Source organism: Pongo pygmaeus, chromosome 13, assembly GCF_028885625.2.
Source record: "Pongo pygmaeus isolate AG05252 chromosome 13, NHGRI_mPonPyg2-v2.0_pri, whole genome shotgun sequence".
Classification (NCBI taxonomy): Eukaryota; Metazoa; Chordata; class Mammalia; order Primates; family Hominidae; genus Pongo; species Pongo pygmaeus.
The window spans coordinates 111384064-111399347 of record NC_072386.2 but is presented as its reverse complement, the minus strand read 5'-3'; the positions used below and the strand labels follow the sequence as shown (position 1 = coordinate 111399347).

The 15284-nt window shown below is 40.8% G+C and overlaps 2 protein-coding genes across 5 annotated transcripts in view; one reads left to right on the top strand and one right to left on the bottom strand.

Moving 5' to 3' along the window:
* Window positions 1-6830: 6830 nt before the first annotated feature.
* On the bottom strand, window positions 6831-15141 carry B3GALT9 (beta-1,3-galactosyltransferase 9). Its single transcript, XM_054502824.1, has 3 exons — window positions 14682-15141; window positions 12010-12196; window positions 6831-10017 (listed from the first exon to the last, which is right to left on the bottom strand). Exons 2-3 carry the CDS (start codon window positions 12013-12015, stop codon window positions 8914-8916), a joined length of 1110 nt encoding a protein of 369 aa, XP_054358799.1. The 5' UTR covers window positions 12016-12196; window positions 14682-15141; the 3' UTR covers window positions 6831-8913.
* Window positions 15122-15284, top strand: part of FBXW2 (F-box and WD repeat domain containing 2) — a 34327-nt gene continuing 34164 nt past the window's right edge. For all 4 annotated transcript variants that reach the window (XM_054502823.2, XM_054502822.2, XM_063649874.1 and 1 more), the window contains exon 1: window positions 15122-15254. The gene's annotated coding sequence lies outside the window, so the exon portion shown is untranslated. The remainder of the gene's footprint in view (window positions 15255-15284) is intronic.

Here is a 15284-nt window from a genome sequence, read left to right as displayed (position 1 = left end):
AGTTTTATATAGGATGCTTGATTAGTCCTTTCTGATATTTGTAAACATTTCCCAATAAAGCTGCATATTCATCTGTCGTTTAATAAAGCACTATTGAAATATGATGACATATAGGGAAAGCCTGTTTGTGCTCTACAGGCTTGTGAAAAGGTTCTAGAATCAAATGCTTGAAAATGAGTTGAAACATCAGAGACACTCCATAAGCCATGTGTGGCATGGGCATCTGAACCTAATGTGGAAGCGTATAAACATATTCTCTAGCCCTAAGGAAAAAAAAAAAAAAGAGAAACAATGAAGAGGACATCTTGAAAGAGCCTGAGAGGGGAGGTCACCAAGATGCAGGATAGGAGTTACCAACCTTCAGCCTTCCACAAAAAACAAAACACAAAAACAAACAAATATAGACAGCTATTTACAAACCAAACTAGCCCAAAAGATCTGAAGCGTTCATTAAAGAATCTGCAGCAAACTAACCTGGGCAACATAGCAAGACCCTGTAGTAAAAAAAAAAAAAAAAAATTTAATTAGTCTGGCATGGTGGCACACACCTGTGATCCCAGCTACTTAGGAGGCTGAGGCAGGAGGATTGCTGGAGCCCTGGAGGTTGAGGCTACAGTGAGCCATGATCATGCACTACACTCCAGCCTGGGTGATAGAGACCCTGTCTCAAAAAAAAAAAAAAATCTTCAGCAACACAATGAAGCAAAAAATACAGAGAATATAGAAAGGACTGCTGGTAACATTGGCATAGCTGAGGATTGGCATCACTCACTGCACCCCACTCAGCAAGTGCCCTTGCCACCTCTACACAGGGGAAGATCTTTACATAGTGAAACTAGCCTATAAATTCTGGAGGAGGTGACTGTTCCATCTCATGTGCAGACATTACCATAAGAGCAACAAGAAATATGATAAAAGGAGACATAACATCAACCAAAGAACACAATTATCTCCCAGTAGCTGACCCCAAAGAAACAAAGGCAACAAATTACCTGACAAAAAATTCAAAATATTTCTTTTAAGAGAGCTGAGCAAACTGCAAGAAGATATAGAGAAACAATTCATGAAATTGGGGGGAAGTGATCAAAATAAGAAATTTAACAGAGACTGAAATTATTTTTTTAAAATCCAGAAATTCAGGAACTGCAATAAGCGTCCAGGAAATGCAAAGTAAAACCATAATGAAATATCATCTCACCCCAGTTATAATGGGTATTATCAAAAGAACAAAAAATAATAAATGCTAGCAAGGATGCAGAAAAAAAGGGAATGCACTATCGTAGGAAGTAAATTAGTACAGCCATTATGGAAAACAGTTTGAAATGTTCTGAAAAAAAACTAAAAAGGAACTACCATATGATCCAGCAATCCAGCTGTTGGGTATTTATCCAAAGAAAAGACATCAGTACATCAGAAGGATACCTGCACTCTCATGTATATTGCAGCACTATTCACAATAGCTAAGATATGGAATCAACCTAAATGTCCACTAACAGATGAATGGAAAAAGAAAATGTGATATATACACACAGTTAAATATTATTCAGCCATAAAAAAGGATAAAAATCCTTGTCATTTTCAGCAACATGGATTAGCCTGGAGGACATTATGTTAAGTGAAATAACTCAGGCACAGAAAGATAAATACCACATGTTCTCATTCAGTTGTGGGAAGGAGCACAAAATTGAGCTTATAGAAATAGAATTATAAGCCAGGCACAGTGGCTCATGCCTGTAATCCCAGCACTTTGGGAGGCTGAAGCGGGTGGATCACCTGAGGTCAGGAGTTCAAGACCAGCCTGGGCAACATGGTGAAACCCCATCTCTACAAAAATACAAAAATTAGCCGGGCATGATGGCAGGTGCCTGTAATCCCACCTACTCAGGAGGCTGAGGCAGAAGAATTGCTTGAACCTGGGAGGTGGAGATTGCAGTGAGCCGAGATCATGCCATTGCACTCCAGCCTGGGTGACAGAGCGAGACTCTGTCTCAAAAAAAAAAAAAAATTGAATTGAAAAAGAATTATGGTTATTAAAGGCTGGGAAGCAAGGCTATAGAGAGGTTGGTTAACAGATACAAAATTACAACGAGATAGGAATAAGTTATAGTGTTCTATACATATGTATAGTGTTCTATGGCACTGTAGGGTGAATATGACTGACAATAATTTACTGTGTATGTTCAAAATCTAGAAGAGAGAATTTTGAACATTCCCAACACAAGGAAATGACAAATTTTTCAGGTGATAGATATGGAAACTAGTCTCATTTGCTGAGACTAGTTGTATACATTGTATACAATGTCATTGTATACAATATCACAGTGGCTCACACCTGTAATACCAGCACTTTGGGAGGCCAAGGCTGGTGGATCACCCAAGATCAGAAGTTCAAGACTATCCAGCCTGATCAACATGGCAAAACCTCGTCTCTACTAAAAATATAAAAATTAGCTGGGTGGGGTGACGCATGCCTGTAATCTCAGCTAGTTGGGAGGCTGAGGCAGGAGAATTGCTTGAACCTGGGAGGCGGAGGTTGCAGTGAGCCGAGATTGCGCCATTGCACTCCAGTTTGGGCAACAAGAGGGAAACTCTGTCTAAAAAACAAACAAACAAACAAACAAAACGAAGAAGAAGAAGAAACTAAGGTAGCAGAGGAAGGAAATAACAAAGATCAGGGCAGAAATTTAAAAAATAGACACCAGAAAAATAACACAAAAGATTAATGAAACTAAGAGTTGTTTTTTTTTCAAAAGATAAAGTTGAGAAACCCTTAGGTAGACTAAATAAGAAAAAAATAGAGATAAGACTCAAGCAAAATCAGAAATGAAAGAGGAGATATGAAAACTGATAACACAAAAATACAAAGAATTGGTTGTGCATGGTGGCTCACGCCTATAATCCCAGCACTTTGGGAGGCTGAGGTGGGCGATCATTTGAGGTCAGCAGTTCAAAACCAGCCTGGCCAACATGGTGAAACTCCATTTCTATTAAAAATACAAGAAATTAGCCAAGCATGATGGCATGCACCTGTAATCCCAGCTACTAGTGAGGTGGGAAATTAAAGAAATAAAGAAAAATAAAATGTAAAAAAAAAGAGAGAAATAAGCTTTCCTGTATTAGGCTGACTTGTCCCACAGGCAGCCCAGACCCAGGAAAAGTCTTGCTAATACTATCTAATGTGCCCCAAAGAACTCTTCCAGCACTCCCTCAACATCAGGAGGAGAAAAACAAATTTTCCTTTCTCTTATGGTATGAGTTTATAGATTCCTGTTCTCTGTAACTAGTAACTTCAAGTATTCTGTATTATCCAAGCAGTGGAGTGAAAGCCATAAACCGTCTGAGCAGGCCTGAGATACAGCCACCTGGGCACCATAGTGAAAGTTATGGATAAGCCCGTGCTAGGCACTATAGCAAACCTAGATAACAGACATCTGGGCTGCATAGCAACGGTCATGTGTAATCCTGAGTTATGAACCTGTCACAATTTGATTAACTGTCTTTGTTCTGCCTCTGTATCCTTGCTTTCACGCCACTATAAGCCTGCTTCAGGCTAGCCCACCCTCTTTTTGAAGTGTGTATAAAAGTCAAGTGCTGTCTTTGTTCCAGGCCTAGTTTTTGGATGTTAAGTCTGCTGGGTCTGAGTGCACTCAGTAAAGATCCTCCTGTATATACCCCAAGGTCTCTCTGGTCCTCCTGATTCCCGCAACACTAGAGAGGCTGAGGCAGGAAAATCACCTGAACCTGGGAGGCGGAGGTTGCTGCGAGCCAAGATAACGCCACTGCACTCCAGCACTCCAGCCTGGGTGAAAGAGCAAGACTCTGTCTCAAAAAAAAAAAAAAAAAAAAAAGAGAATTTTAAGAGACAACTATGAACAATTATACAACAACAACATGGATAACTTAGAAGAAATGAATACATTCCTGGACACATACAACTTATCAATCCTAAATCATGAGGAAATGGAAAATCTGAACCGACCAGCACAGAGTAAAGAGATTGAATCAGCAATAAAAAATCTCCCACCAATGAAAAGCCCAGGATCTGATGGCTTCACTGCTGAAGCCATCTACCAAACATTTAAACAAGAATTAATACCAATCCTTCTCAAACTCTCCCCTCAAAACAGAAGAGGCAATACTTTCAAACTCATTTTGTGAGGTCAGCATTACCCTGATAGCAAAGCCAGAGAAAGAGACTACATGAAAAGAAAATTACAAGCCACAAATAAACAAGATCCCAGCCAATATCCCTGATAAACATAGGTACAAAAATCCTCAATAAAATACTAGCAAACTAAATTCAACAGCATGTGAAAGGGATTATTCATCACAATCAAGTGGGATTTATCCCAGGGATGCAAGGATAGTTCAACATACACAAATCTATAAAGATGATACACTATGTTAACAGAATGAAGGGGAAAAAAAATTATATGAGCATCTCAATAGATGCAAAAAAGGCATATGGTACAATTCAACATTTTTTCCTGATAAAAACTTTCAAAAATAAAGGATTAAAAGAATGTACCTCAACACAATAAAGGTCACACATGACAAACACATAGCTAACATCATTCTCAACAGAAAAAAAAAGTTAAAAGCTTCTCCTCTAAAATCAGAAACAAGACAAGGATGCCCACTCTCACCACTTCTGTTCAGTATAGTATTGGAAGTCCTAGCCAGAGCAAATAGACAAGAAAAAGAAATAAAATTGGCTGGGTGCAGTGGCTAACGCCTATAATCCCAGCACTTTGGGAGGCCGAGGCAGATGGATCACCTGAGGTCAGGAGTTCAAGACCAGCCTGGCCAACATGGTGAAACTTCGTCTCTACTAAAAATACAAAAATCAGCCGGGAGTGGTGGTGGGCGCCTGTAATCCCAACTACTCGGGAGGCTGAGGCAGGAGAATCCCTTGAACCCAGGAGGTGGAGGTTGTGGTGAGCCGAGATCACGCCACTGCACTCCAGCCTGGACGACAGAGTGAGACTCCATCTCAAAAAAAAAGAAAAAGAAATAAAATTATCCAAATAGGCCAGGTGTGGTACCTCACACCTGTAATCCCAACATTTTGGGAGGTTGAGGCAGGAAGATCACTTGAGGCCAGGAGTTCAAGACCAGCCTGGGCAACATGGCAAGATCCCATCTCTGTAAAAAATACAAAAATTATCTGGGCGAGGTGGTGCATACCTGTATTCTCAGCTTCTTGGGGGGCTGAGGCAAGAGGATCTATTGAACTTGGGAGGTCAAGGATGCGGTGAGCTGTGTTCATGCCATTGCACTCCAGCCTGGGCAACAGAGCGAGATCTTGTCTCAAATATATATATAATGTATATATAATATATATAAAAAATAATATAAAAATTAAAAATATATGTATTTCCAAATAGGAAAGGAAGAAGTGAAACTGTCACTGTTTACTGACAACATGACCTTATAAGAGAAAACCCTAAAGACTCCATCAAAAACTGTTAGAACTGCACTGGGCATAGTGGCTCACGCCTGTAATCCCAGCGTTTTGGGAGGCCGAGGTGGGCGGATCACCTGAGGTCAGGAGTTTGAGATTAGCCTGATCAATATGGTGAAACCCTGTCTCTACTAAAAATACAAAAATTAGCCTGGCATGGTGGCAGGCGCCTGTAGTCCCAGCTACTCAGGAGGCTGAGACAGGGGAATTGCTTGAACCTGGGAGGCGGAGGTTGCAGTGAGCCAAGATCATGCCACTGCACTCCAGTCTGAGCAACACAGCGAGACTCCATCTCAAAAAAAAAAAAACAAAAACAAAAACAAAAAACAAGCAAACAAAAACTGTTAGAACTGACAACCAAATTCAGTAAAGTTGCAGGGAAAAAAATCAACTTATGAAAATCAGTAGCATTTTCATATTCTAACAATGTACTATCTGAAAAAGAAATGAAGAAAACTATCCTTTTTATAATAGCATCAAAAGAAAAAAAAACCCAAAATACTTAGGAGTAAATATAAATAAGGCATTAAAAAATCTATGTAATAAAAACTATAAAATGTTGATGAAAGAAATTGAAGATGACACAAATTACAGAAAAGATATGTCACGTTCATGGATTGGAAGGACTAATGTTGAAATGTCCCTGCTACCTGAAGCCATATACAGATTCAATTTAAACCCTAGTAAAACTCCAATGATATTTTTCACAGAAATAGAAAAAACATTCCTAAGATTCATATGAAAATACAAAAGTCTTTGAACAGCCAAAACAATCTTGAGCAAAAATAACAAAGCCGAAGGCATCATACTACTGGATTTGAACATCTGTTACAAAGCTACAGTAATCTAAACAGCATGTACACTATAAAAATAGACACATAGACCAATGGAACACAACAGAGAGCCCAGAAATAAATTCATTCATTGATAGTCAATTGATTTTTGATAAAGATGCCAAGAACACTGAATGGGAAAAAGATAGTCTTTACAATCAATGGTGCTGGGAAAACTGGATATCTACCTGCAGAATAATAAAAGTATACCCTCATCTCACATTATATACAAAAATCAACTCACAATGGATTAAAGACTTAAATGTAAGACCTGTACAACTACTAGAAGAAAACATAGGTGGGGGAAGCTCCACGACATTGGTCTGGGCAAAGATTTTCTTGGCTATGACCCCTTAAGTATAGGCAACAAAAGCTAAAATAGACAAATGAGATGATACCAAACTATAAAGCTTGTGCATATCAAAAGCAGCAATCAGTGAAGAGATAACCTATGGAATGGGAGAAAATATTTGCAAGCCATATGTCTGTTCTGGGGTTAATATCCAAATAGATAAAGGACTCAAACAACACAATAGCATGAAAGCAAATCACTTGATTGATTTATTTTATTTTATCTTATTTTTTGAGACGGAGTCTCGGACTGTTGCCCAGGCTGCAGTGCAGTGGCATCATCTCGGCTCACTGCAACCTCCACCTCCTGGATTCAAGAGATTTTCCTGTGTCAGCCTCCCGAGTAGCTGGGATTACAGGCACGTACCATCAGGTCCAGCTAATTTTTTGTATGTTTAGTAGAGGCGGGGTTTCACCCTGTTGGCCAGGCTGGTCTTGAAGTCCTATCTCAGGTGATCCACCTGCTTTTGGCCTCCCAAAGTGCTGGGATTACAGCCATGAGCCACTGTGCCCTGCCCAAATAACCTGACTTAGAAATGACCAAAGGCCCTAAGTAGACATTTCTCAAAGAAGTACAAATGGCCAACAGGTATATGAAAAAAAAATGCTCAATACCACTAATCATCAGGGAAATGCAAAGTAAAACCACAATGAGCCATTATGGCAAACCAATAATAGTCATTATGGAGGTTCCTCACAAAATTAAAAATAGAACTGCCATACAATCTAGCAATTCCACTACTTGATACATATCCAAAAGATATTAAATCAGTATGTCAAAGACATATCTGCACTCCCCACATTCAGTGCAGCATTACTCACAAGATTAGTGGCATCTATCTAAGTGTCCACCAGTGCATGAATAAAGAAAATGTGGTATATATCCACAATAAAATGCTATTCAGCCTTATAAATGAAAGAAATCCCGTCATTTCCAACAACATGGATGAACCTGTAGTGCATTCTGTTATGTGAAATAAACCAGGCATTGAAGGACAAATAAGTGCATGAGCTCACATATATGTGGAGTGTAAAAAAACTCAAATTCATAGAAACAGAGAGTAAATGGAGGTTACCAGAGGCTGGGGGTTGGGAAAACTTGGCAGACATGGCCAAGAGATCCAACATTTGTGTTAGACACGAGGAGTAAGTTCAAGAGATCTATCATACATCATGGTCATGACAATTAACAGCAATATATGAATATTTGATAATTGCTAGTAGAGTAGATTTTAAGTGTTCTCACTAAAAAAAAGTATGTCAGGTGATGCATATGTTAAATAGCTTGATTTAGCCATTCTATAATATATACATATATCAAAACATGTTGTACAACATAAATATACAATTTTTACTAGTCAGTTTATATAAAAAAAACTTAAGTTATAATGAATTGTGTATTGGCCATTTGCGGTTCCTCACACCTCTAATCCCAACACTTTGGGAGGCTGAGGTGGGAGGATCATTTGAGCCCAGGAGTTCAAGACCAGCATGGGCAACATGATGAAACACCTATCTCTACAAAAAATACAAAAATTAGGCCAGGCGTGGTGGCTCACACCTGTAATCTCAGCACTTTGGGAGGCCCAGGTGGGTGGATCACTTGAGGCCAGGAGTTCGAGACTAGCCTGGCCAACACGGTGAAACCCCGCCTCTACTAGAAATACCAAAAATTAGCCAGGCATGGTGGCAGGCACCTGTAATCCCAGCTACTTGGGAGGCTGAGGCAGGAGAATTGCATGAACCTGGGAGGCGGAGGTTGCAGTGAGCAGAGATGGTGCCACTGCACTCCAGCCTGGGCGACAGAGCAAGACTCTGTCTCCAAAAAAAAAAAAAATTAGCCAGGTATGGTGGCGCATGCCTATGGTCTCAGCTACTCAAAAGGCTGAGGTGGGAGGATCCCTTGAGCCCAGGTGGTGGAGGTTGCAGTGAGTCGAGATTGTGCCATTGCACTCCAGCCTGGGTGACAAGAGCCAGACCCTGTCTCAAAAAAAACCCAAAAACTAAACAAACAATGAAACATAAGTTCTCTCTTCTGAAAGAAATATTTTATTTTGAAAATAATCATGCTACACCAACTTAAATTTCTTAAAATGAGATCTCAGTAATTGAGTACACCAGAGCACAGAAAACATTTTGTACCTTTGCAAGTAAAATTAAAGATTCAGAGAACCTACATAAAACACGGGAAAGAAGGGATGCTTTCCATAACAGGGTAGAAGGTAACTTTAAAATAATAGACTCATAAGGAAAATTAAAGAAATCCTAATCAGCAAAATACATGAGATTGTTTTTTATGGTCCCCATGTGAAAACGTTTAAAGCTGTCAAGGTACGTCAGAAGTTTGCAGGAAACGAGCCCATAGTATGTCTCAAACAGTGTACATTCTTTTCCATCATTAATTTCCTTCCATGCTAGGGGTATTTCAGGATCTGCAATTTCTGAGGATGTAAAAATGAACTTATAGCAACATCTGTTGTATCTAATGTGCCTTTTCCCAGAAAACCTTGAGCTGTGGATGGGTATAAGGCCAATGGACTTAGCACAAATTCCTACAAACACATCAGCTGGCACCATCATGGGTACTTCTTTGAAAACCACATACATCATTCGAGCCACATCTTGGGACATTATAAAGGCCTCACCACTGCAGTAATCTGGGTAGTATTTTTCTGGGTACTCACTAAGAGGGACAAAGTCGCTGTTCTGAGGATCTCTATTGGGTGTAACCTGATGAATAACTCTTCCTACATAGATATCTTCTAGGTGTTCTTTCAGATTGAGAAGATAGTCTACCAAGCTTGGTAGATTGACAAACATCTCTTCATCCAACTTGAGAATGAACAGGGCATTAGGGCAGAAAGCCACAGCCCACTGTATCATTGTGATGATCTTCAGGGTTTGGTTCTCAGAACTGTCCAAGAAGATTCCTTCAATTATATCATTATTCTTACGGGATTCTCTGTTGATCTCTTTCTGGGTAGTTACCAAAACAGGCATTCCCAAAGCAAACAGTGTGAGAATGGGATGCCCCTGGACACTGGTCACATTGCCCCAAGTTTTCCTAATGACGTCCCGTCTTGTTCCATTTCCTGGGCTACTGAAGATAAGAGACAGCAAAAAAATGTTCTTCCCTTTACATATTTCCGACTGGCTCAGGACATAATATTTGGAGAGATTACTTCTTAGGGGTTCGATGTTCAATTTTCTTGCCTTATTCTTAATTTCAAGAACTTTCATATCTATATAAGGCAAAGAATGCAGAAAGTATTCCTCCACAAAGTCAGCCCCAAAAAGCAAGGCATGAAATAGGATGACATTAAATAGAATGAAACACCACTGGTGAGTCCGAAGTCTGCAGAAAGTCACCTAAAAAAGAAAAGGACACGTGTTCATTCAGGCTTCATCTCTATTCCTGTTTTTGCCCTCACTGAGCCCTATATGGACCTCTCACAGCATTTAGCAGTACACTCTATTTTAAGTGTTTATTGTGATATATTGTTATTATCTATTTCTTCCACTAGATTGTGGTCTCCTGGACAGCAGGCATTGTGTCTCTGTCTTCTCCAGTGCTGCTGATTCCAGTATTTGGCACAAAGTGAACACTGAGTAAAGTGTTAGTTGGTTGTTTTCTTGCTTGTTTGGATAAAAGCTTACTTACTATATACAAGGCACTGTCTTGGACATTGGGATTACCAAGAAGAACTGGACACAGACACATGGATATAACTTAACAAGTGGTATCACTGTGATAAAAACTTGTAGGAAAATACATGATGTTCTTTCTCAAATGGGAGCACCTGGATCCGTTTCTTCTCTAATTACAAAAGTCAGGGGCTATTTTTCCATGAAGAGGCTGCTTTTGATAGCCATGACACCCTGGCTACTATCAAATATTTACATTCTTCTAGTATGACTTTCCAATTTAATCTAATACTGAATCAGAGTTTGTTTTGACAATGTCTCCTAATCTATCTGACATTTCCATCAATATGGACAGATTACTGCTATCTGCATAGCACCTCTTCAGAGATGTAAGACAGACCTAGGCCAAGCTTACTCTACCTCATCAACACAGATGGAAACTTTCTGTCTGAAAGGGCATGTGCAGAATTGTAGTATAACAGAGCCAGGGAACATTAAATGAATTAAATCCCTTTTCATTGGATCTTCGATCAATAAAGCCTCCCATAATTGTTACCTCCTATTATGCACTTGCTTTTGTGCCAGGTATTGTGATAAGCACTTTTATGTGTCTTAACTCATTTAGCCCTGGTAATATCCCTTTCAGATAGGTTATTTTCATAATTAAGCTGAGCATCTGAGTAGCTTAATAGCTTAGTAATTTGCCCAAGATCACACAGTGGGTAAGAGGTTGGAATAGGGCATGATTTGAACTCAAGTCTGTCAGATTCCAAAGCTCACTCTTTTTTTTTTTTTTTTTTGAGACGGAGTCTCGCTCTGTCACCCAGGCTGGAGTGCAGTGGTGCGATCTTGGCTCACTGCAACCTCCGCCTCCTGGGTTCAAGGGATTCTCATGCCTCAGCCTCCTGAGTAGCTGGGATTTCAGGCGTCTGCCACCACACCTGGCTAATTTTGGTATTTTTAGTAGAGATGGGGTTTTGCAATGTTGGCCAGGCTGGTTTCAAACTCCTGATCTCAGGTGATCCACCTGCCTGGGCCTTCCAAAGTGCTGGGATTACAGGTGACAGCCACCGTGCCCAGCCCCAAAGCTCACTCTTAACCATTGGAGAATCACAATTCCTATCTTTACTTATCTCTTTCTCTCTTTCTCTTTCTTTCTTTTTCTTTCTTTCTTTTTCTTTCTTTATCTCTTTCTCTCTCTCTTTCCCTCCCTCCCTCCCTCCCTTCTTCCTTGCTCTCTCTCTCTCTCTCTTTCTCTTTATTTTTGAGACAGCAGAGTCTCACTCAGAGGCCCAGGCTGGACTGCAGTGGCATGATCTTGGCTCACTGCAACCTCCGCCTCCCAGGTTCAAGAGATTCTCCTGCCTCAGCCTCCCAAGTAGCTGGGATTACAGGCACGCAACACCACTCCCAGCTAATTTTTGTATTTTTAGTAGAGACGGGGTTTCACCATATTGGCTAGGCTGGTCTTGAACTCCTGACCTCAGGTGATCCGCCTGCCTCGGCCTCCCAAAGTGCTGAGATGACAGGCGTGAGCCACCGTGCCTGGCCCCCATGTCCTTTAAACAGTCAAAAAACACAACAAAACAAAAAAACCCCAGCAATTATAATCTGAACTCCTTTCCATTTTCTCATTTACACATAGAAAAAAATTTCAGCTTCCTCAAAGCCTATTTTACTAGATATCAAATGCTTTAAAGATTGTAAGAAACTTACTTGCATGTTGCCTGTGAGCAATTTCAGGGTCTTAGAAATTATTGAGTCCAGATGCCAATTATGCCCAAACGCATCTCAGGATCACTCCAGTCTAACAGCAATTGCAGTAAAGTACTTTGTGCCTCAACCTTTGAGGATAAGGTTTCTTGCCAATCAACCTGAGCTTTTATCCTAGAATACCTGCTGACTGCATAGGAGAGTGGGTGCTGATCATGTTACAGCTAGAGTGAATCCAGAACAAAGAATAGACAAAGCAAACCTCTTCAAATGCTTCCAACCCTGTGTACTTCATGAAACTGACCCCATGTCTTTATGCTGAGTTCCTGGTAAAGTGTGTGTGGAAGTTCAAAGAACAGTTACCCAGAACAACATTGCACAAGTAGATATATCCTATACTTTTTTTTGGAGTGCATCTCAAGAAACCAAACAGCTGGAATAATGCCTGCTCCCTGGTACATACACATGAAAAAACTGTACTAGACATAGAGGAATATTTTTCATCCCTAGTGGGTGCATTATTTTCTCCCAAAGAAACATCATATGGTGAGGTCTGGTGTATGGCTCATTGGGAAGGATTCAGAATCCCTAGTATTGGCTATGCAAGCACTTTACTAAATCAATTTTAAGTCATCTAAACTACCTCCCCCAGGCAAGTTTAGTTCAAAATGGAAGACAACATACAGTCCATTTTAGCCGGAATGGAAGAAACTAAACATTTGGTGTTTTCTCTTTTCCTGGAGTATGCATGTGTAGGAATTATCCCAAACATCATTTCTACCAGCAAGTTTATTTTGAGAAAAGAAACAACATTCAGCATATTTTCATGTTCCTGTCACACAAGCAATTATACTGCGCATTCTTTTCTCATGCCAGGCTATATTTCGTCCTTTCCTTCAACATCCAACATGTTGATCTTCCTATCTGCCATTTACAACAGCTTTTGTAATTATTTGGCTAGGAATAACTTCTTATATTTAAAGTTGGTTATGTTTTCTTAGCAACCATCATGCAATCTTGAAAATCTTTACAAAGTGGGAAAAATCTAACCTAAAAATTTCAAATGAAAGGGAATTTTTACATATTCTGAATTTAACAATTCAATAGGTCTTGTATTTAATTAAATATTACTTCCATTTTGCAATTAAAAAATTTTTTATAGTCATGAATTTTGCTCCTGGATCCCCTCTGGGCTTAAATTTGCACAATTTGGTTTCTTTGTTATGAGAGGTCCAAACAATATTATCTCTGAGGCAGCTCCATCTGGACTTTTCAATTTGATTCATCAAACTGTACTGGGGTTGAGAATGTTTGCTCCAAAGAGATACGGGTGCTTGATTTTCTTGATTACCCTGGTACTGCCTTCCCTTTCATACAGAGTATCCAATCTGTATATCTATGTCTTCCTAAATGTCTTATAATGCTGTCATCAGTCACGTTCTGACTTAGAAGTCTAGAGTGACATCCTGTTGCTTAGCAAATCAAATTTGCTCTCTTGAGACCTTATTTTAGGACACCGTAGTTGACTTCCACCCCGCATAATCAATTTTTATTTCCCATGTTTCAAGTACCCTAGATGAAGTCAGGATGCTTGGAACCTTGGCCATGCTCTACCGTCTACTGGACATGTGTCTCTCTTATTGTCTATATTATTGGACTGTGCTATCAAGCATGGTAGCCATTAGCCACATGTGGCTATTAAAATTAAAATTAAATAAAATTAAGAATTTAGTTCATTTACATCAGGTACTTTTCAAATGTTCAGAAGCCACAAGAGACTAGTGACTGCCTTATTGGACAGCATCAACAGAACAACTCCATCACTGGCAAAAGGCTTATTGGACAGTGTTGGTATAAGATGTATGTGAATGTGTGTGTATGCGCATATGGTTTAGGAACCCTTACAGAGAAACAAGGATAACTTGTGCGCTGGGCATTGTGGTTCACCCCTGTAATCCCAGCACTTTTTGGGAGGCCCAGGCAGGTGGATCACTTGAGCCTAGGAGTTCAAGACCAGCCTGGGTAACATAGCGAAACCCTGACTCTACAAAAATACATACACACACACACACACAACTAGCTGGGCATAGTGACACGGGCCTGTGGTCCCTTCTACTCAGGAGGCTGAGGTGGGAGGATCGCTTGAGCCTGGAGAAGTCGAAGCTGCAGTGAGCCAAGATCGTGTCACTGTACTCCAGCCTGGGCGACAGAGTGATACGTTGCCTCAAAAAAAAAAAAAAAAAAAAAAAAGGGATAACTTGTGCTCTGAAGTCGGTTGGGGTTGAAATCCTATGACAGCCATTTACTATGACCTTAGGCAAGATGCCTAAACCTCTTTTGATTTCAGTTTCCCCATCTCTAAAAATGGGCCTAACAATAGTTACTAGCTTGTGGGGCTGTTGTGGCAACTGAGTGAGATGGTACATACACAAAAAGTGTTGAGAAAGAGTGCGTGGGATTTTTTAGCTCAGTTTTAGTTCTTGACGCTAAAAGGTTTGCATGCTTCATTTCCTTCAATCCTCAGAGCCTTCGGATGGGGAGCTCACTATAATTGCTATGCAGATGAAGCAAAGTCTGAGAGGTTAAGTAACCAGGCCACAGCCAGAGTGTAAATGTTGTGATTCATTCAAATCTACATCACTTGACTGTTTTTTTTCATTCAACAACCTCCTTACCTTGCTTTATTTTTCTCCTTTGCACGAGCCTTACTTAGTTTATCTGTCTTCCTCCTCCTAATAGATGTAAGGCCCAGGCGGTCAGGGGCTTTTGCGTTTTTTGTTCACTAACCCTATCCCCTAGAACAGTGTTCGGGACAAAGAGGTGCCCAACGGGTTGTATGAATTTGGACACGTCTCTTAACTTCTCTAAGCCACAGCTCCCTCTCCTCCGTAAAATGAGGATAATAAGAAAAACTACTGCAGAGCTGGTGCAAGATCGGATTGGAGGAGGGACATAAGCGCTCTGTGCAAACCTGGATGTACGGTACGAAAGGAACCTCTGTTCTAGGTTGCACCCAGCCTAAGCACCGTGAGGGCCGCACAGCACACGTGCTGCTTCCTGGGACGCTCTTCTCCCCACCCCTACTCCCAGCCTCCAGCCTCCCACCACCCACCTCCGGGCGGGGACCGGAAGTGCAGCCGCTTCCGCCGGGCGCCGAGGAGTGGAGGGACGCGCGGAGATGACGCAGGCAGCACCGGAAGCCGCTCCCCTGTGAGGCTGCGGACCGGGAGCAGCGGCCGCAGGTCCAGGTCTGTATGCGAGGCGGGGCCGGTCGGGGA